The sequence below is a fragment of the Falco punctatus genome, assembly GCF_963210335.1.
Source record: "Falco punctatus genome assembly, chromosome: 6".
NCBI classification, from domain to species: Eukaryota; Metazoa; Chordata; class Aves; order Falconiformes; family Falconidae; genus Falco; species Falco punctatus.
The window spans coordinates 22,158,533-22,180,258 of NC_137585.1; the positions used below are offsets into that span (position 1 = coordinate 22,158,533).

Consider the following 21,726-nt stretch of genomic DNA (forward strand, 5'->3'; position numbering starts at 1 on the left):
CTTTGCTTTTCCTACTGAAATGGTGAGCCCTCCAGCTGAGGTGCACTGGTGAAAGAAAAGGGAAATGTGTAGCGTTGAAGCCGTTCTTGTTAGCCACCTGTTCCCTGATGACAGGGCGCTCTGCCCCTTTTGCATCCATCTCTATGCATCTTCTGTAGAAAAATTGGATCTCTGCTTTAGGACTGGGCTTAATGGAAACTGGAAATAGTATTAGATGTATGGGAAGGGGTGGGGGCAAGTCATAATCATACTCTTTAATAATCAGAGGTAGAGTCCTGTTTCTTCAGTACCCTGCACAAGCACCTGTTTTATCTGGGGGGTTATGTTAATTCTGTGCAGTTTTACATAATATATATGGGATAGTTTGAAGGAAGTTTTCCACTGTAATCCATACAATGATGCAGCTATTAGAGTATACACCTATTTACCAGGTAGTGGAATAACTCCTTGGAAGAAAAAAATCAAATAATGTCTGAAGAAGGTTATCAGGCTCCTGGAAGTAGCTGAGCTACCAAACTACACCCCGGTACCATGACAGGGGATAGCAGGCCCCAGTGTGTAAAAAAAAAAAGCATATGCGGGTGCATTTGCTGTTTTGTCGATAGTGACTTCTTCACAGGTAAGCAAAGCAATCCAGTGTGTTTACTTTCAGTTCAAGTTTGTTTTGTTTACATTGAGTACCATTGCTGCTAACTTTCAATGAAGTGACACAAAGCAACAGGTTACAAAAATGCCATCAACATCCATTCTGACAGCATCCATGTCACAATACACGATGTATCGGAATTATACAAAGACAAAAAAAATATATATATAGCTAATTATTCTGACTAGAACTGAAACTGACAGGGAAAAAGAAAAGAGCCCCCCGCCCTGACCCCCAAACCCCTGCAGGAATCCATACCGACCCTTTGGCAGCCTTAACAGCAATAAAGTGATAACCAGCCCTTCACATGCCAAAACCTTGTTCTTGGAACCTCATGAATTCCTGGCTCAGATAAATAGTTACATCCACTAAAGCATTCTTTTTCTTTTTCTTTTCTTTTCTATCCACCCCCTCAACCTGAATCAGCTTCATGTTTTTACAGAGGGTTAATACCAAAAATAATAAACAAATGAGGGGTATAGGCACCATAGACTGCTCAGACAGTTAAATGCTATAAGTAATGGAGTCTAAGATATCTCAGCTTGAAATTCAGCTGCCCTTTGATTAGATTCATATAAAACAAGAGCCTCATCAGTGGTGTTACTGAAAAGGTTGGCAAAAAGAGCAATCCCTCTGCTTAATTAGTAGTAGCACAGTCAAGAACTGAAACCGTCCCATCTCTCAGTGTTGGCTGCCTGCTTCATCTTCAGCCTTCATGGTTTGGATTTCTGCTCATCAGTCTGTTCCTCAGGTCTTGTGCTCCCCCCAGACCCCATGTACATCAGTGCTGTAGGAAACAGTCAAATCTATGAACCCAGCAACCCCCCCACCCCCACCCCCCCTTTTCTCTTCACAATCTCCAGATTTCTTCATGTATGTTCATGCCTTGCTATTCACTAATGAGGTATTATTAGATACTAACAATGCCTGCTCTCCTATGGACGTTAGCACAGACCAGTGACACATGAAGAAGGCTCTTCAGTCAACCATTAAAAAAATATTGCACTTACTTTAACCTTAAGCCCAACCTGCACAGAAAAAAAAATTAAAAATTAAGAAACTTAACCAAAAGTACCAACCAAAAACCCAACACTCTGGAGCAATCTATTTTATGCACATGTAGTGTCTTTTCCTTCATGTTGCTTAGTTGAATTTGGTCCAGTATTTTAAAAAAATGTCCAGAAATTAAACAGTTCAAAGGACACCGCAGGCTTGTTAAGGCTTTGTCTCCCCAGTGCTTCAGAAAGTTAAAAGTCTCTTTCATTGTCTGTGTACTGCAAAGCAGCGGTCTCTTGTGGCAGAACAACTGGCTATTCAAACCATCAAAAGAAAAAAATCAGAAGCAAGGGAAGATGGGTGTGCTTCATGGTCTCACCTGGAACCAAACAAACAGACTGCTTTAGAAATAAAAAAGGAAATAAAGACAGTTCTTGGCATTTATTTTGACCAGCCCTCCATGCAGGCTGGGACTGCAGCCTGCCAGTACAAGCAGCTGGGCTCTGGGACTCGGCTTAGGTGGTAAATTACCTGAACATTAGGAAAAGTGAGGCTACGTGGGGTTCACTTTATGGGCAGGGGAATGACGTGCACAGGGGCTAATGAAGGTGCATGTGCAACACCAGAGCTACACAGCAGAGATGGCTGGTGGTGGTGCCCACAGCCCAGCTCTCCATTTGAGAAGGCAGTTTGCGTTGAAAGCCTGTAGCTTCCTGCTTCACCCAAAAGCAAATGTTGAGGTTATGGCTGCGTTCTTACTGCCACCTAATGAACTAACATTCATTAGCTTAAATAGTGGTGACATACATCCTCACAGCTCACCCCCACCAGCAAACCTCCTGGTAGGTCAGAGCCATGTGTTTTACTCTGCAGCTGGGGACCAGGCTGGGGTAGCTGCATGCAAGAGGTCAGGCACTGGGGCTCGATGGAAAGGCAAGATGGTCGCTTCGCTTATGCTGGTAGTACCAGTTTGAGACCCCTCCCGTTCCCTGGTTCTAGATTTATGAAAAAAATACCCCACTGTTTCATGTCAAAGCTTTTTGGTTACCATCTCGCCTTCCAGCAGGCTCTGTTGCCACAACAGCAGTGCATCCCCAGACCTCTGCTGGCCTTAGTAACCTGGCCGTTTAAGTAACTTGAAAATGACTTAAGATATTAAAATTCTCCCTTCCTTTAAGCTTTTTAAGGAGCATTAGGACAAGGCGCAGGGAATGGTTAGGTGGCTCACACAGTATTTTCAGATTCTCTTTCTCTTCAAATGATGAGTGAGCCAATATACTCTTACAGTGCCGTGGGAAGTATAGCGGATTATTTACTGTGAGAGGCTAGAGGGATTTTCCTCACTTTCCGTAGGAACATCACCTCAGAGGGGATGAGGAAAAGCCTGGAAAGCTCCAAACTGCCAGCAAAGCTCCTGGTGCAAATACCCATGATGATGGTTGCTGCAAAGCAGCCGGGATGCGCGGCTGTGGGCGTGCTGCAGGGCTGGGCTTGCCTGACTTACCACCTGTGACTCTGAACTAGGACTTGCTGACGTTCTCATATATGACATCACTGATGCAGAACTGCTGCTTCTTCTTCTGCCACATCAGTTGCACACACTGGTGAATAAAAATGTATTGTTCCTGGAAGAAAAGATGAAAGGAGTGGGCATTTTTACACCTCAGAAAGCATGACAAAAACCCACACAGCGAAGCAGTTTGATAGGTCACAGGAACAGCCTGCGCAGCTTCTCCATCTCTCCCTCCTCAGCCCTTCACAATGTACAGTGAGTTGTCAGTGCCCAAAGTAAGAGCCTGCAATTGTTACAGAGAGCAGCTGGGGAAGCATGAAATCCACCTGAGCTGCCCTGACATCATAATCACTTATTAATAACCTGAATGACACAGGGAGATAAAAATAGGATAGGACAGCATGGGATAGCATAGGATAGTTCTGTTGGATCTGAGCTTAAGCGGGTCTGTTATATATTGCCTGAAAAAGAATTAATTCCCAGAAAGGTACCTGAATGCTTTATGTGCAACAACTTGCATCCGTGCCACATATGCATCTGAACTATTTTAATGAACCTCCTGTTCCTTAGCGCTTGACTTCTTTACCAATAAAAAGCTGAAACCTGATTTTGTTCACAGAGCAGCTAATTATTTGGGGAGTTATTACCCTCTGTGCAAAGGACACTGTTAGTCAGTCGGGTCAATCACATGCACCATTCTATTTGTGGACAGGTTTTTGTGCAACAAGACTGAGGTTACCGTTGGGGTAGCTTTTGGTTATAGACTGGCTTTTCCAAGCATTCTCAATATACAGATTAAACACTGTAATTTATTAATAACCTTAACTGATGACTTTTAGATTTCAAAGACAGAAGGCAATCAGGCAAACCCTGGTGACTCCTTACACTAAGCTTTATGTGCAGTAAGCACAGGAAGCAACTGGATCTCGGGCACAAACAACTGTCCCAAAACAACTGTCCCAAAACCCGAGTGTGGATTTCAGCCCAGTGGTCCCCCAGTGGTCTGCTGATGCCAGGAGATATCAATATGAGTTTGAAGCATGCTTCAGACCACAGAAATGCCTGGATTTCCTCACACTCACTAATCTAGAGCAACTGGTTTCAAATCAGGGTATTCTCCAATCTAGCCCCCTTTTTGGGCTTGTGCCATTTGTTTTTTTAAATGGCTCAACAAGACTCTGCCAAGTTTCCAATGTACGAGGCAACATGAACACAGGTTTGCTGTGTGTGGTTTCAGGTTTTGTAAGCAAAGCCTTTTCGGTGGCCTCTGTGCCCGAGTGTCAGTGCAACCTGGTGACCTCTGCAGCCAGGCTCGGCCATTGCCTGGAGCAGCAGCTCAGCCACCACCAAAGCCCAGCCCTTGGCATCAGCCCCTGGCAGGCAATGAGTTTGTATGTGAAAAAAACCCAAACATTAAAAAATAAAAATCACATCACGTCTGGAGTAGTAATGCAGTTGCAGCTGAAAATGACCATCAATATTTGTTTATCTGGTGTTTACATAATGATCTGCCTTTGGATAAATATAGCAAATTGTGATGGAAAGTGACAAGTTTGATAGGAATGAACCAAAATGGTCTGAGAATAATGACTTTTTTTCCTTTCCAGATGCTAGCTGTTCTCACTGCAGGTTTTCTTTCTCCTCTCTTCTCCCTGCTAAATCTTCTCTGCTTTGCTCTAGATTCAGCAATCCTTGGCAACAAATTATCTGCCAGACCTAGCCTGCAAAGTGATGGTAGCACTTCCAACTGTATGGAGGTTACCAGCTTATACTGTGTCTAACCAGGGAAGAGTACAATAGGTGTGAAATCTTTACCTCAATTAATAAAGGAAACTGGGAAGGTTTCAGATGCATAAAAGCTTCTGCTTTGGAAAAAGAGTTTGCAATTTTTTCCCATTATATATACACTGACATCATGACTATTGTTCTGATATTTGCCTTAAAAACAGAAGAAGAACTAACCAGTAGACATCTGGGCAGGGAGAAGGGCAAGGAGGGTATCTGGCAGACTCACAATCCTTTTGTTTGTTTTGCTTGTTATTTGTATTACCATTGTGTAACTGAGTTTGTGCGCTTGGCCAGATGATACTCTCTTGAACAAGCCTGAATGGCTGTCCAATACTGATATCATTTCATGAGCCATTAATCCCCTCGCAAGCTCAATTCTTTTCAAAATGGTTTGAGAATTTCATATGTTAATCTCTTCTAATGCATTTTTTGCATATTAATTTCACAGAAGGGGAGGATAACTCGTCCCCTCTGGAAGACATCAGTCAGATTGTAGATACATTATCAGACCCACCTAAGCAGCAGATGAATAACGTGACAATATTACAGTGAAGATGAAAACGTAATTGTGTCTATTCATAGCTATTTTGTTAAATGTTTGGGGGAGCAACAGTCATTGGACATGAACACGCTACAGAGGGGTATGAAATAGATCCAGTGATACATTGGCAAGGTTGGAGTGAGCAGATCTTACCTCTGTCTGCACCATGGACATTCTGTAGGACCGCATGTCAGACACCAGGCCCAATATATCTACGAACTCATGATCACGAATATGCTGTAAGAGCCGATCCAGGGCTATGAAGGTTCCTGTTCGTCCTACTCCAGCACTACAAGACACAGAGACGTACACCTCATTTCGAGCTTTTCTGATGGGGACACACAGGAGTATCAGTGGTACTGCAAAAAGCAGTCCTGCAGCTGTGATAATCAGATGCAGCTAATCTGAGGTCAGGCAGGTTGGTTCATCTGTAGTATTTAACGCTGCACAACCATTCATCCATTGCTTCAGCAGAATGTATGGAGCGGATGGCTCTGCAATTATTTCGCTTTCCTATACTCCTCTTCATTCACTAGCATGCAGAGTGTGCGTGCACACCCCTATCCGCCCTTAGCTGTCAGCTCTTCCAATTTCACTGCACCCGCCAAAGGCTTCTGAGACATCTCTAACCGCCGGGTCTGTAACTGCAGAGACCTGCTTGGCAATGATTCCTGCACACAGGCAGCTGGGGTTGAACTTGAACAACTCAGCTCCACAGCTCTCTACTCTGCAAAGCTCTTGGCTTTGCAAAGGAACTGTGCTACTGCAGCTCATCCTCAAAGAACAAACCACCCAGGAAAGTCCACACACCAGGACTTGTACCTTGGGAGCATGAGACAGAAATAGTCAGCAACCACTCAGTTTACAAATCTTCATCCCCCCACAAAGGGAAGCTTAGTGACTAAAGAAAAAGAAACACTGTTTTGATTTAGAGATTCTTACATGTGTATGATTCTTTGCATTGTGATTTCACATGTAAAGTTTAAGTCTGCTTTCATTATGATTGTGACTTTAGAGTTTTTTTATAGAGTTTCATATAGCGTCCCAACACCATACCTACCACTAAGGATAGAAGTACGTGTCAGCAAAAGTTCATTCTGCTGTATTGTCATATTTTTCAGAAAAGCCTTAAAACTACTTGCAAGAGAGTTCAACAGTTCATCTCAACACAGTTCAACATAACTGTCATGAAACAGTTTCTGCTTGTTTAACAAAACTGTCAATATCTCAAATGAGATTAATACAATCTGATCTATTTATTTGACAGATTGATTAACTGATAAATTCATTCTGTGCCTTCTTTAATATTTGAGAACAATTGCTGTAGGAATTATCAATACATTCTTTCTCTCCCCTTTCCGCTAATTTTACAGTGTTGCTACTTTTAATCTATGTGGTCTAAGACATACAGTATACTCTAAAAATACCATCTGAAAATATCTCTCTGCTGCTAGAAGCATCCTAATTAAAAAGAAAATACTACAGTTGTTACTCAACTCTCTGCTACTTGCTCCCATTCCTTCCCAGAACAATTAAGTGCTATATAAGGGTTTGATTTCACAACACTACATATCTCTTCCCTGGCTTAATAGCACCTTTCATGATATTAGGACTCCCACAACAATATGCCCTGTGAATTTCTCCATGAAGTTACGGGGGAGGGCTACAGGATTTGCTGCATTTACAAATACTGTTGTTGTTTTGCATTCTGGTAGAACATTAAGTGCCATATCTGGAAACTAGAAATGATATTGCTGTAAAGGACTGTCTTCTGGGAAGGAGCTCTCAGAAGTGTGCAAAGTGGTGGCAAGAGACAGTCCGTGCTGACCATCACATCAGCACCAAGAAAGACAGAGCTGGAGGGTGCTGACACATTGTGCAGCAGCGTAACTGCTGCCTCTAAGGTGGGTGATGCAGGGTTGGCTGAGATTAATTTTATGAAGCCTTGACTTCTATGAGGAGTAAGTCACCATAACGTACATGTATTCATCCATTGCAAAGCAGCTACTTATGTATTTCTGAGAAATCTGTTGTGAGTAGTTCTTGCACATGGACTCATAAAGAGGTTTGAAGTCAGTTGGGAGAATTGCATCAGAAACCAAACTGCTATGATGTCATCACTAACATGGCAGCTGTCCCCAGAGAGGCCAAGTAAGTGATCATCTTAATAAAAGGCCAGATGATGCACAAGAGATAAATCTGACAGTATATAAAACAACCTTTCTCAAGAAAAAAAAAAGAAAAAGAAAAAAAAAGAGAAAGAGAAAAAAAGAGAAAGAGAAAGCCATGTAACTGTCAGCAGGGGATACAGGTACTACTCTTAGCACAGGATAGTGCTCTTCACGTCACCTTCTGAATGTACAGAAAGTCAAAAAGCCAAATAACCAGAGGGGGAGGATCTGCACAGCCACACAGATCTGCAGGAAGCAGCATGCTGTGGCAGGCTGCTGGCCCGGCTGCACCATCCGTATCACAAAGGGGTGGAAATGAGAGAGCAGGGGCAGGCTCTCAGCCGGTGTAAATCAGGGTTGCCTGCTTCACCTTCTGAAGCCTTTTCTTGATAACATCCAAAGAGATGACCCTCCTCTGGAAAGAAATGCCTTGGTGTCTGTGGATGCAGGCTGAAATCCCAGCCCCATGGTACTCAAAGTGGGGGACCAATCCTTTACCCTTAACACCAGAAAGAACCATCTCCAGCTAACAGGTAAGCAGAACCTCAACATCTCACCTTCAAACAGTTTTCCAACATATTTAGTAAGTTACATCCTTTCATTCCCCATTTCCTTGAACCATTTACCTGCAGTGTATGATCATGGGGCCTTTACTCTTTGCTGATTTCTGCCTGGCCATCTGTACAAACTGAAGGATGCTTTCAGCAGCGTTGGTTGTGGGGACACCATGATCTGGCCAGGCAGTGTAGTTAAAATGCATCACGTCTTGCACCTCATCAGCCTAACAGGAGAAGCAGAACAGCAGCATGTTCACAGGGGTTTAACAGTGCAGTTAACACTCAGAATTTTTTCTGTCATTTTGTAGTGTGTTTTTTCTCCCCACATACAGCCTAAGAAAGTAAAGTCAGCCAAAAACGTAGCAAAGAATTTACACGCCAGTTGATTAAAAAGAAGAGGTGGTACCAAGCCGTCATTATCAAAAGAGCATGGATTCTTGTTTCTGGGTTCAGGATTTGGTTTTTTGCCTTTTTTCCTCATGGTGGTTCAATTTTACTTTCCTTTTAAATCAAGAACTGTTGCCTTTTTCAAGTTTAGGCTTTCTTCCTCCTTCTATTCCATTCCCCTTTTCCTCATTTTGCTACAGATAAAGAACAACACTGCTGACAAACAAACAATCAAGACAGGACTCTCAATTCAGAGTTTTAATTTTCAAGTTTCAAAGGAAAAAAAATACCAAAAGGGAAGAAAAAATCATTACAGGGGCAAATATTTAGAAAAATACCCACTTTTATGAAAAGCATTTATAATGCTAAAAACTCTAGCGGCTTCAGGTGAAATAAGATCCTCAACACAACACATTTTGCTTTTGAGACTGAAAGAAATTCAAAACATAGGGAGGGGTGGGGGCTGTCATCACCAAACCCCATGGCAAGCAATGCCTTCAGTTTTGCCATTCTTGGTCAGGCCAAACACCCCTGCTGCAGTAACCTTTCACGAGTCACAGACAACAGCATATCCTTAGGCAAAGGATATAAAAAAATGAGATCAGCACAAAAGACCCTGAAGCAGCTGCCCTGGCTTTGGTAAAGGACAGCGTACCTGAACTGCAGTCCTGTCATTATTTTCAATAGACACCAAGAGCCCAACACTTTGTTTTTTATGTGTTTACCCCCCTGCCTGCACCCTGTGCACACTTTGTAACACAGTGAGGCACGGTGGGGCAGGGCTAAGGTCCTGGGCCAATGTCCGTGGGCTTAGCACACAGCGTTTTACCTGTCCCCTCAATATCGCTAACCTTTCCTTCCTGAGCTGGTGCTGACAACAATTTGGTGCAGGAAATAAAGCTGGAAAGAAATGCCTAAAAATCTGAACAGCTTTAATTTGGAAATTGCATGCTCTCACGTGTGTTTCAATATACTATAAGAATATCTGATTACTGCAAAATGGCCCATTTGAAAAATGTTTTCCATTTCTACATTGGTACTTTCAAGGTTTTAATAGCTTATAGGAAGAAGATATGCCTGAGATGAAGAAAAGAAGTTTACACATTTATTGTCACCATTGGAACCACAGATATGTCCAGAGTTCTCGTAGTACTTTTGTTTCAGTCCTGCACTTTGCTGAGAAATTCCCAGATACAGCAAGCAATTTTAGGGGAAAGTTGTGATTTATTCATTTGCCTGTGTGGAGTTAGGTTAAGGTCATCAATCTCTCTCTTCGGTGTTTTCCACTGAATGCCACAAATGCACAAAAGTTTGGACCAAAATTACTTCCACCCTTTTAGTAGGGCCATGCAAAATGTTTCACTTACATAGCTAATTCGGAAATTCCTATAAACCCAGTCTGTGTGCTCCTCCTCGGACAGCATCTCCACTGTGATGTCCCCATATGCAATAGGATCTTCCGTAAAAGGCCAGTAATGATCGCATTTCACCTGAAAGGGAAATACATACATACATATTGGTATTTATATAAATACATATACCTGTGCATATACAAAAAAAGCACAATCAAAAGTATACTGACCCTCAGTCTTGGAAATGTCTACAACACTATTTACTTGATACTGCAATAAGAGGTAATATATCCTGCAGTGACTTTCAGCCCTTTTTTCATCCCTATTTGTGTAACTGTGTACATAAACTATACATTGGTTTTCTGAAGGATAACATCAGTATAGTGAAGAATGGAAACACATAATGTCTTTGTAGATTGTTGCTTTTCCTAATAGAATAGGTCTAAAAGGAACAAAACATGGGGAACAAGAATATATGCATGAAAAAAAAAATTCCAAAGATTTCTATTATAATGTCAAGGAAAATGTAAAGTGTAACACTTGTGTTTTATTATTATTTAAACCTAAAAGCACAGAATCACAGAATGGTTGAGGTTGGAAAGGACTTCTGGATGTCATCTTCTCCAACTCCCCCTGCTCAAGCAAGGCTACCTAGAGCAGGCTGCCCAGAACCGTGTCCAGACGGCTTTTGAGTTATCTCCAAGGCTGGAGACTCCACAACCTCTGGGCAACTTGTGCCAGTGCTGTCACCCTCACAGTAAAACAAGGGTTTCCTGACTTCAGATGGAATTTACTGTGGTTCTGTTTGTACCTATTACCTCCTGTCCTGTCACTGGGCACCACTGAGGAGGCCCTTGTCTCCATTCCCTCCCATCAGGTATTTACACACAGTGACAAGATCCTGTGAGCCTTCTCTTTTTCAGGCTGAAGAGTCCCAACTCTCAGCCTCTTCCCATGTGAAAGATGCTCCAGTCCCCTAATCATCCCAAAATGCCTGCCATTAAGTAAAGGAAGTGCCATTCCAGGTCTGGTTATGATGCTGCCTTGTGATCAGCAAACAATGTAAAGAAATTCACTCATAAGAAAATAGATGTTCTCAGAGTAGTTTCTTTTATACTATGTGCAAGACTTTGCTACATACCCTTCTTTTCTCATTACACTGAGTAAGCATAACAATAATCTGCGATTTTTGCTGGAGAACCATCTTCCAAAAATCATTCCTAGTTTCTGGCAGTGGTCCTTGAGTTGCAATGTACTCCTGGGGTGAATTATATCCCTAGGAAATAAACAGACAGGTGCTGTTTACCAACACAATTACTGCTTCAGAACACATGGTTTTCTCTGACATACATATTGTTTAGCTTGCTCAAGTTCAATTTGTACTTCTAAAAGAGATTCCTAATACAAAGAAAAGACTTCATGATTTTTTGTATTTATTTTGAGATTACAACCTTTGCCAGTTTTTGATGCTCCCAAAGTGTAAAGCAATCTAGAAGGACAGAAAATGAAGCTGTTACTATACAAATCTTCTGCCCAGAGAGCAGGAAAGGCAACATTAGAAAAACAAGTAATGAGAATCCTAAATCAAAGTTCCAGCTTTTTCCAGATTTCATAATTTAAGGGTTTGTTTAGTTATAGACATAAAACCAATTACAGATGCTTAGACTGCTCATCCCAAGCAGTGCCTGTGGTGATTTTCAGTCACTGATGTAAATGAAAGGTAGCAATGAACAGTATTATTTGCATGTGTTTTTCATAAGAACATGTATTAGTAAAATATTAATTAGAAGTCTGCTTAAAATAATAGAGAATATGCTGAGCCAATGCCCTTAGCAGATTATCATTGCTATGTTTTGTTGAAGATCAGATGCTTTATATCCATGTATTCCTTCTCCTATCCATGTCCAAAGACTCCTTCCCCTCTCCAAAACCAAAAGACCATTATATAAAGACTATAATAACAGATCCACAGATTGCCCAGAATGTCCATTTTGGCATCTGCTACAACCATATTTGCTGAGAATGTACAATCAAAACCACATTTGGAAAGTTATTTGATATTCCTAATAAGAGCAAAAGACGCATCCAACACACAGCATGATCCCATGTAAACTGGGCGATTCCTGTGCCGCTACAGTATGTGGATTGTAAAACTATTTGTGATTTGGGAGCACTTGCCATAAATGACCTCCTCAGACATCTCTAAAAGTCAGCTCAAGCTGAGTTTTCGCACTAGACAGAATTTGCTGTTTGTTTTTCTGCATGGGCTATGCCTGACCTAAGTGTCAAATCTTGATGATCACAGAGACACAGATCACCACGAGTATCTGTGTTAGAAGGCAGGTACTCAGCGGAGAAGCAACTGTCAAGAAAAGCCAAGCATTAAGATGTCCCAGTTTCTATGGCCAGCATTACGCTGTAAGTACAACTAAAGAGATGTAAACTATAAAAAGCAGAACTGAGCAATCCAAAAAGGACTGCTACATAAAATCCTATTATCCATAATCCCATGTCACAGAAGTTTGTCATAAAAGTTTCTTGGGTTGTGAATGATGCTTTTGAATGCTGGAGCATTTGTCTTTCGTGATTTGCTGCAAGCTCAGGCACTTGCAGCTTGAGCATTTAGGTTCATGCTCTTGACACGTAGAAACTAAGAAGAGGCAACATGCTCAGCAGTACGTGCACGGGCAGTGCCACAGTGACAAAGAAGTGGTTTCACTGACTCATCTGAGGGCTCCTCCCTTTTCCATAACGCTGATTCAGCTCTCTCCAGCACAGCTGGGACTGGCTCTGTCTTCTGTCCACGGCAAGGGTGCAGAAATGCTCATCTGACTGTGGTGCCCAAGTGAAAGGTCTTTTTCTAAATGAGCGGTCCAGCGTCCATCCAGAGCAACCCCGTGGACCTTGCTCTCCCTAACACAGCTTTACACTGAGCCACAGCAAGGGGGGATAACAGAGGGGCAAGCCTTTGTGGCAGTGGCAGGGATAAGCCTAAGTGATTGCACAAGCTAAGGCGAGACTGGAAAGAGCTGACAAGGTTTTAGCCCACCCCCAGCTTCAGACTGACTGCAGCTCTGTGTATACATTAATTATCCTAAAACTCTGAGTGCTACTCCCTGGTGAACGGCTGCTCCATGCCAGGCAGAGGGAGGCACACCGGGAGCACGGGAGATGAGGCAGAAAGCAGAAGCTCTCTCCACGCACCATCTGGGCTGTGTGCATTTTGTCAGTTGTGGAGTGTCTGTCCTTTTTCCATGTGCTGTAGAAACCTAGAAAAGTTTCTTATTTAAAAGTTTATGTTTTTCCTAGCGGTCTTAAAAAGGCACTGAACCACTTAACATTTCCTCACCACTTCCCTACGAGTCCAACCTAAGTTTCATGAAGTTTCACAGCTCACCCAGTGTTACTGCGGCAAAATTTGCCAATAATCGTCCCTCTCTGCTCCCTTTTCTTTTTTTCTTTTGGGTGGCTGCTGAAAAGCATGTTTCACTGTAGGCAAAATACTGGAAGTTGAAGGAGATGCTGAGAATCTGACTGAGCTTCCTGGAGATGTTGTGCTATTTGGAGGTGACACTCTCTAACTCCTGTGCAGGACCCTGTTCTTTACACTGACCGAGTCCCTGTACTCACAGGGATGTAGTTGGCATTAATGTAGTCAGATCCCTCCTCTTCATTCATTGAAACTAACCGGACACGACTAAAATCATCTGTAAAAGAAAAAAAAAAAGAATTGTCTCTCAAACAATGCATTCTTCTCCAACTAGGCAAAATTAATCTTATAAAACCTGGAAAAAAAATCTATTCAAAAAAACAGAAAATGCTCACATTTACTAACAGAGAGCGATGTCTGCTTCAGTAAATACTACAGGGATGCACTATCATTACTGTTCTGCAAAATACAGTCTCCAACTGCCATCCCTTTGGGCTCCCCGAGGTTTCATTAAAATCATAAGAGAAATATAGTAACACTACTCAGTAGTAGAAATGACCTTGTGTTTCACATTTCCAAACTCCTGTCTTGATAAACATCCCCAGAAAACTACGTCTCTTCAAAGCTAACAAAGCCCATCTATTGCCTGGTTCTCTCTAAGGGCAAGTTTTAGAACAGGCTTTTGTCACTCAAAAAATGTGTCCTGATTCTCCAGTTCTCTTATTAAAACTCTTCATCCCCTCTCGAGGGACTAGCAGGAGCCTGGATGTATTGTACTTACATGGCAGGATATTTGTGTAGCGATTTTTACAGCGATTCATGGGAAGATCAGCAGCAAAGTGGGGTATGTCAAGCCCAATCAGTTTTAACTCCTAGGGTAACAGAAAGAAAGACACCAAGGTCAAACTCACAAACACTCAAAAAATAATTCTTTGTGAAGTGATTATTTGTGGCAGGTACCAGACTGAAAATGTTCATAAATCATGTTGTAAACTGACAGCAGGATTACACTGACTTTCCTTATCTGATGCCTCTGAGTCTGGCTCCAAACAGCTAGAGATGCTGCCAAGGCACTGCTGCCATCCCAGGCTGTGACTGCAGACTGCTCCTCTCTACCTGCACTTAATTAGCCATTAATGGTGTCAGACTAGGGGGTTGAGAAGTTATTTCTGCAGTGGTCATCCACCCCACTTAAAGTGTTTTCTTCAAGTCCTCAAGTGGCTTTTTAACTTGATACCAGGGAATGCTTGGAAGATCTTCAGTAGCTTCATCAACTTCAGTAGCTACATCTAATATAGGACGCATCAGAGGACTTGTCACTGGCAGGAAGGGAACTTGTCAGCCACCCAAAATGGTGGTAACACCCTGACAGTCCTCCCCACTCCCTTTTCACGTTTAAATCTTTGGGAGTTAGCCCTAGGACAGGAGCTTTTTATTTTTATGCTACTAAACTGACTTTAAATTCTGGGTAAATAAGACAATGTACCTGAACTGGTCTTTAGAGAGACCTCCTTGCTCTTAAAGAGATTCCTGACATTACTTTCTCATTCCAATGCTTCCCTTCAAATTAAGGGCACTAAATAAATAAAGACATTAAAATCCTGAATTCTATTCAGGCTGCCAACTTGTCCTAAAGGAAATGTGTTGGCCTCACAATTATCTTGGACCAAATGTGATGAGCCACTCCAATCAGCTTACTAAATGCACTCTTCAACACCACCAAGGTCCACTTTCAAATGCTGCAGAACTGGAAGTGAAGCTGACCCGCCTAGCAACAGCACACATTAAACAACAGAGAGCACAGGAACACACAACGCAAATCTAACATCTGGAAAAAGCTGATCTAGGCATGGCAGCTAGGAGAGGACAGAATCCCCACAGATATACCTCAAATTGCAGAGAAAATTTATAATCTGAATCTTTGGCCATATCCTTGATGTATCCATCAAAATCATCCAACTGGACGGGGCTTTAAAAGAAAAACACACAGAAATTAATAACAACGTTTTCAGTACATTTTATTTCTAATTTCCCCCAGAATACTATCAAGTCGTGAATATGTATTTGCAACTGTTAATGCTAGAAAGCAACAATAAAGAGGAAAAAAAATTCTTGTGGTTCAGTGCCACCAAATGGTGGGCACATTGCTCATTACCTGCATCATACCAAAAAAAAGCACCAGAACAGCTGAGAGCGCCGACCCCTCTGGGTGAGCTCAGTGCTGCAGCTGCTGGTGCTGATGATCATAAGCGCCCTGGTTTGGGGGGGCTGGAGTTGTCCTGCCTGAGGGAAACCACTGGGCTGAGGCAAGGGGAGTGGCCCATGCACCCTTCCTATGAGTCCCTGGCCCCTGAACTGCTTTTACAGGTGGGTACACCCCCAAGGCACAGGTGACACTGCGATAAGTGGTGATCCAGCATGCTGTCACGGACCCACTCCCAGTACCATTCCACCAGCCTGTTTCTGGTGCCAGCGCAGCTGGCTGCTTCATTTGAGTTGCCTCTTGTGCCATGTGAAGTGTTGCTTACAGGCATTTTCACATCTGGCAGAGACTTTTAAAACTCATCTGAGCTTTGCTCATGCAGGAAAAACGATTTCTTATTTAGGTTTTGATTTTTGCTAGAAGGCCCACTGAAAAAAGTCCCCTAAACCAGCATTTTGGATGCCACTGCTGTGACTGCTTCTCTGCTGGCTTTGAGAACTACACACATTTGTCATTAGAGGTCAAATTCTCCTCCCAGATGGTGTCTAAAAAAATGGCATATAACTATACAAAACCACGCAGGGAGCTTCAGCAGGTATACAGCAGCCTTGATTTAGCGACTCCCATCATTCTACACACCATGTCACCAGACAAGAGTCTGTCTATTAGTACAGGCACTGTCTCGCAACACAACAGAGAAATAATTAGACTAACACTCTGAATAACGAAACACAGGTAAACAACTTCCCTCACCTAATTATCATGCTCTAATTTACAAGCTACTGAAGCATGTACACAGTAATCTTTTAATTTACTTTGAGGCAATATGCCCAAAGGAATCTGTCTTATCACTGCTTAATTACCCCTGTTTACACGTTAGCATTAATGATCTAATGTTCTAGCAACAACCATAATGAGAGCCTCATATCAAGAGGGAAATATCACTAGAAACAAATGCATCCCAGTTTTTCACCATTTGTCATTTTTAACTAAGGATAAGCGTTGTTGGAATCACCAAGTTGGATAATTGATCATTTCCCCAATGACTAATTCTCTATCAGTAAGGAGCTGTTTTACCACAACCTATCTGCTGAGAAGAATTGCTTTTGTCCAATTATTGTTTGTTTTCTGCCTTCAGATATCTCTCTCAGGATGTGTTTATCAACAAGTTTCCTATATCTGTAACTGCAATATCACTATATCATGTACTCCATAATGCATGTTTAGGCTAAGGTGATATATATATATATTTAGGCATCAAAGAAGTTACATACTTGGTCAGCTTTCTCTTCTTTAACCCATTTTTACTCCTGTTAAAAAAAAAAAAAAAAAGAAAGATGTGTTTTTCATTCATTAAACTATTGCATAGTCTCTACTCAAAGTTAGCACTGATTTAAGAACGTATTGTTTTCTGGTCACCATCATACCCAGGATGAGATTGGTGACAGTATCTTGGACATTTTTAAATTGACACCCATGGGATGCATTTTACATTCTGCAGCTCTGAGAACAACCTGCCTGTGAAAGGAAAAACCTGTGCCCAGCACAAGCAATGGGGCCTTTACAAATCCTGACCCAACAGTGCCGTTGGCTTCAGGTGGGCTGGGGCTGAGTCCCCAGGGCCCGAGCCCGGCAGGGGGCTGTGCTGCTGCAAGGGATGGGATGGGGCACCACACTGTCCCCAGGGCTGCTCCGCTCCAGCTCTAGTGGGCTGGGAAACCAGGTGCCAACACTAGAGAGCAACTGGGAATGAGAAGCATCTGTTGGATAAAAGGAGAAGACCACAATTTGAAAATTCAAGCAAGGGTGAAGAAAAAAAGAAAGGGCCTGAACACTATTTCTCACCCGTTTCATAACCTGCTTATGAAGATCAATGAAGACAGTGGCAAATACCCTACTGACTTCAGCAGGAGTCAAGCTTAAACCTTAGATAATTTTAATTGACTTTTAACAGCCAGAGATAATTATGCCAGTCATGCAATACACTGTCTTCACATGATTTATAAGTGATATAATTCACTAGTGACAGTTGTGAGCGAGCTTATGAGCATGTTAAGCAGTACAACCCATTAAGATATGGACTTCAGAACTGGACTATGCTACCTACCACTATGTGTTTTTTTGGATCGGGAGTGTATTCATTTTGTTGCCGCTACGAAAAAGTTAGGCAATCAATCAAGTTAAATGCACAAAGTTGTCACCCTGGAATAATTTAGCTTGAGGTCTGAAAACACTCATCCTCTCTGTTAAACCAGCCACAGACTACACATAGATTCTTTCTTACTCAGAAAGGATTTTAGTAGTGTCATTTTTTTTCTTCCCAGGCATTCAACAATATCTGTTAATTCGTCACATTATAATGATGTTATTTTTAATTTCACTATATTAAAATGATTTCTAAATAACTTGGGTCACAGCTTCAATTAGTAAATTAAAGGTGAAGCTCTAATTTCAAAACAATGAAAATATACAGAAAGAAATATTTAAAAGTGGAATATTTTTACTTCTCTACCCTGATAAGTTTAGAAGTGAAATAATAATAAAAAAACTTCATTTCAAAATGAAGTTTTAAAAATTATTCAGTTTTTGGAGCAGCCACAACCTGTATAATTTTCCTATTTTGTCAAGGTACATTTCCATTTAGATATAGAGCTTTGCCTGCAGACCTAACAGCTATAGCAACGCCAGCTTTACACGAACGTGGAGCTTTACTTTCCAAATACGATAAACCTCTTTAGCCCACCATATTATCTATACAGATACTATCTGTATACTATATGTACATTCATGTGTACTGTACACATAGCCTAGTAGTATTTATTCTACAACTTCAAAGATTTTTTCCAATGAAAACTTAAAATTAATTTCTGTAAATTATTCAACACATTTCTGTCCCCTGTGATTGTGGTAAACCTTTTAATGTTGGGCACATTGGAGTTAATTTCAAAAGGAAAAAATATCTAAATGCTGTTTATGATGGGAATGCTTCTAAGAACGCTTCTCCAAGGAATACTTCAAGAGGCAATAAACCAAATGATTGACATCCATTTCTCAGCAACATTTTCTTGTGCTTTGATAGTCTCAAGAGGCCCTCGTTTCTTAGCATTGCAACTGTTTCCTGAATGCTCATAAATGTTTTAAACCAACTTGTGTGCAAAGCAAAGACATTTGAAATAATGGCTGGTTCTTCCATTTACCCTACAGATTAAAATACAAAGAGAGGGATAATCTCATTTCATTCAGCTCCCTTAAATTTGGTCTTCTAGACTAAACTAGGTAGCTTGACTGCAGAGGAAACCTCTGAAGAAGGACACAAGTCTGGAAAGGTGAGTTAATGCATCTCAATGCATATTAAACAAAAAAGGCAAAGGGACAAGAGAAGATTACAAGTCTTTTTGCAGCAGTGCCATTGGCAGTGGCCACCTTGGGCTTCTTGACCATTAAAGAGTTAAGAGAGATCATCCTGACCTCCACAATAATAACCTGCTTGCCTGACCCTCCGTCACTGCAGCTCCGATAGTTGAGTTTTCGTCAGACAATTTACAAGTCAATAGAACATTAGACTTGGAGAGATGCAGAAGGCTTTTCAGCTCTGTGTGTGTGGGGAGAACATGCTTTTATTTTCATGGGAGAAGAAATGGACCTTTCTTCAGTTACATAAGCCTGGTCGTTTCTGGGCCCACTGAAAATTTAGATGAGTTTTTCTACAGACCAATGTGACCCAAGGAAAACCAGTCTCAGAAATCCCTGTACTGAAGATGCTGACGACTGCCTGCCAGCGCTTTGGTGCCATATTTTAACACCAGGGAAAATGTTTAGTCAACGGTAAATATTAATTTTGGTACCATGTTTTGTAAATCACTATACCTTGGACTCAAGACCATCAGTTTCTTTTATATAGATTAAGCATTTTTAGATCTTTGGATTTTTTTGTTATATGTATTGTAAAACCGTTCTGGTTCTAAATGGACCCTGTGACTTTGTTGGTTAGGTATTTTCAGAAAAAAACAGTTAGTTGTTTACTAAACCTTTTTACAGACTAAACTATTAAATATACACGCATACAAAGATGCGTACATGGTGACCCAATTTAACACCTTGGGACTGTGAGTACGTATCGACTCTCAGTGAACTGTTGTTTCCAAAAGCAAAACTTTTACTGATGTCAGGAGAGCATACCCACACCTTTGAAACCTAAGGGATTTGACACCACACACCAAACAGGTAGGGCACAATCAAGCAATTTTAGTAACAGAAAAGCAGCAGCAGGTGGCAATGCCAGACAACGAACAGATGAATAACTGGTATAGAAGAAGCCAGGACTTATAACAAAGTGGCAAAAATCGCAGAGAGCGCAATGAGATGAATATGATGACCACCATAAGATTAGCTTTTTAATATCAAACTGGTTTGGAGCATAAACAGACAAACTAGATGAAGCAGGGTAGCAAATACTTTGATACCCACATCCTCTCCAATCCATGTTCTAGTACAAGAAAATTATATCTTCAAAAGCTTTGACCCATTTAAAAACAAAGGTATCAGACATTTTTCATGTAATAGAAATTAACATTGTTTACACATTGCATATGGAAAAACAAGTAAATCACTTACCAAGGATTAATATAAAATGCCAAAAGATAATCAGTCCAAAGGCATGAGGGTAGCAGAGTTAGGAAAGCAAATACACTTCTACGCCTGTGAGCATTAATAAATAACATACATAAAGATGAAAAAGTGAGGAGAGTTAGTAAGACAAACAGAAATCAGGAGATCAGCAAATTCTATTATAAAACCAGCTAAACTTAAAAAGGCTTCCTCTTATTTACTTCATAAGAGTATTATTAGCATCCATAGAATTTTCAGTCCTCAACCTGACACCCTATACAGGATTTTCAGCTATCCAACATAAATTTCCATATGATCAAAAGAAATGTGTTTTACGGTATTGATTCAGGCCTGTTATTCTAAATCAACGTTAATAAACTGGCAGATTTTCAGAGAGTAAAATCTGTTTGAAAATTTCAGCCACATTTATTGCCATTACGTAGGTGGCGCTAAGTCTTATTTCCTGATGTTTTGAAATATTTCAGGACAGATATCGCTGGGGGTTTTTAGCATGTACAACTACAATAATCTCAGATGTTTGCTCCTGCAAGTGATTTTGTGGCTATCAGAACATCTGTGTGACAGATAAATTTAGATCAAACCTGTATCTCTTAATACTCTATTGAGTCAGACATCTGAAAACTTCCACATAACATTTTGTAGAGACCCATTCTTAAATGCTTTAAATTCTCTCCTAGGTTTTCAGAAAAACATTATTTTAAATTCTTCTAACTGTGGTTTCTATGAATAATTATTCACAGCAGGTTTCATTGTGACTAAAGGAAATTTCAGTACAAAATGATTATAAATTTCTGTATTTGCAGCCTGTTTACCAGATTCTGTTATGCGTTAATTCAGGAAACCCACTCAGGCCTGTTCCACCTATTGGTGGACTCAGCTATGCGTACTTCTCAAATATGAAAACCCCATGAAACGTAAACAAAAATTGCCCCAGTAGGAGGGGTTTTTTGCCAAATACACCCTCAGCACTTTTTTTCCCCATCAGAAAATGTGCTGTCCTAAAAGCAATACCATCCTGCTACAGCTGTTCTAAAGAGGAACCACAAAGTGAAATTTCATTTTTCAGTACTCTTGGCTCTTATGATACTGTGTTTTCCCTGATAAGCAAGTCATGTCAAATGTAATCATCTAATGTTAATTTTCCAACCAGTGGTGGAAAACTTCTTCCCATGCAGTGAAACTCCAAGTTATGCTTTAACGAGTTTTGCTGCTGAAGAGAAGACGGGCAGCGCAGTTTCTGCAGGGCACCGTCCCCAGGCGTTGGTAGGGATTGTGTGGGTCAGCCAGAAGCGAGAGCTCTTTCTAGTTAATCATATGCCACAGTTGCTGCGGCATCAGGGCCTCAGGGCTTATCTGTTGTTGGAGTTTCTATGGGAGTGGACTGAAGATGCAATCTAGTTTTCCATAAGCAGATCGCTGGTGCCACAGAGAGGTTTTCATTAGGCTTAGAAGAGAGGAGTGATGATGTGGCTGGAATACTCCTTTTTCCCTTTGGAAAATTCCAAGTGAATCT

General features: G+C 41.3%; 1 protein-coding gene across 2 annotated transcripts in view; it reads right to left on the bottom strand.

Moving 5' to 3' along the window:
- Positions 1–624: 624 nt before the first annotated feature.
- PTPRO (protein tyrosine phosphatase receptor type O) overlaps positions 625–21,726 on the bottom strand; it is a 163,323-nt gene continuing 142,221 nt past the window's right edge. The window contains exons 17-27 of one of the 2 annotated variants that reach the window (XM_080391795.1): positions 20,199–20,282; positions 16,859–16,894; positions 15,269–15,350; positions 14,163–14,253; positions 13,582–13,658; positions 11,093–11,227; positions 9,967–10,089; positions 8,282–8,436; positions 5,638–5,773; positions 3,147–3,267; positions 625–2,021 (exon numbers count right to left, since the gene is read on the bottom strand). In XM_080391795.1, the coding sequence (XP_080247921.1) occupies positions 3,163–3,267; positions 5,638–5,773; positions 8,282–8,436; positions 9,967–10,089; positions 11,093–11,227; positions 13,582–13,658; positions 14,163–14,253; positions 15,269–15,350; positions 16,859–16,894; positions 20,199–20,282 (1,024 nt within the window). In that variant the 3' untranslated portion in view covers positions 625–2,021; positions 3,147–3,162. The remainder of the gene's footprint in view (positions 2,022–3,146; positions 3,268–5,637; positions 5,774–8,281; positions 8,437–9,966; positions 10,090–11,092; positions 11,228–13,581; positions 13,659–14,162; positions 14,254–15,268; positions 15,351–16,858; positions 16,895–20,198; positions 20,283–21,726) is intronic. The other variant, XM_080391796.1, reaches the window with a different exon arrangement.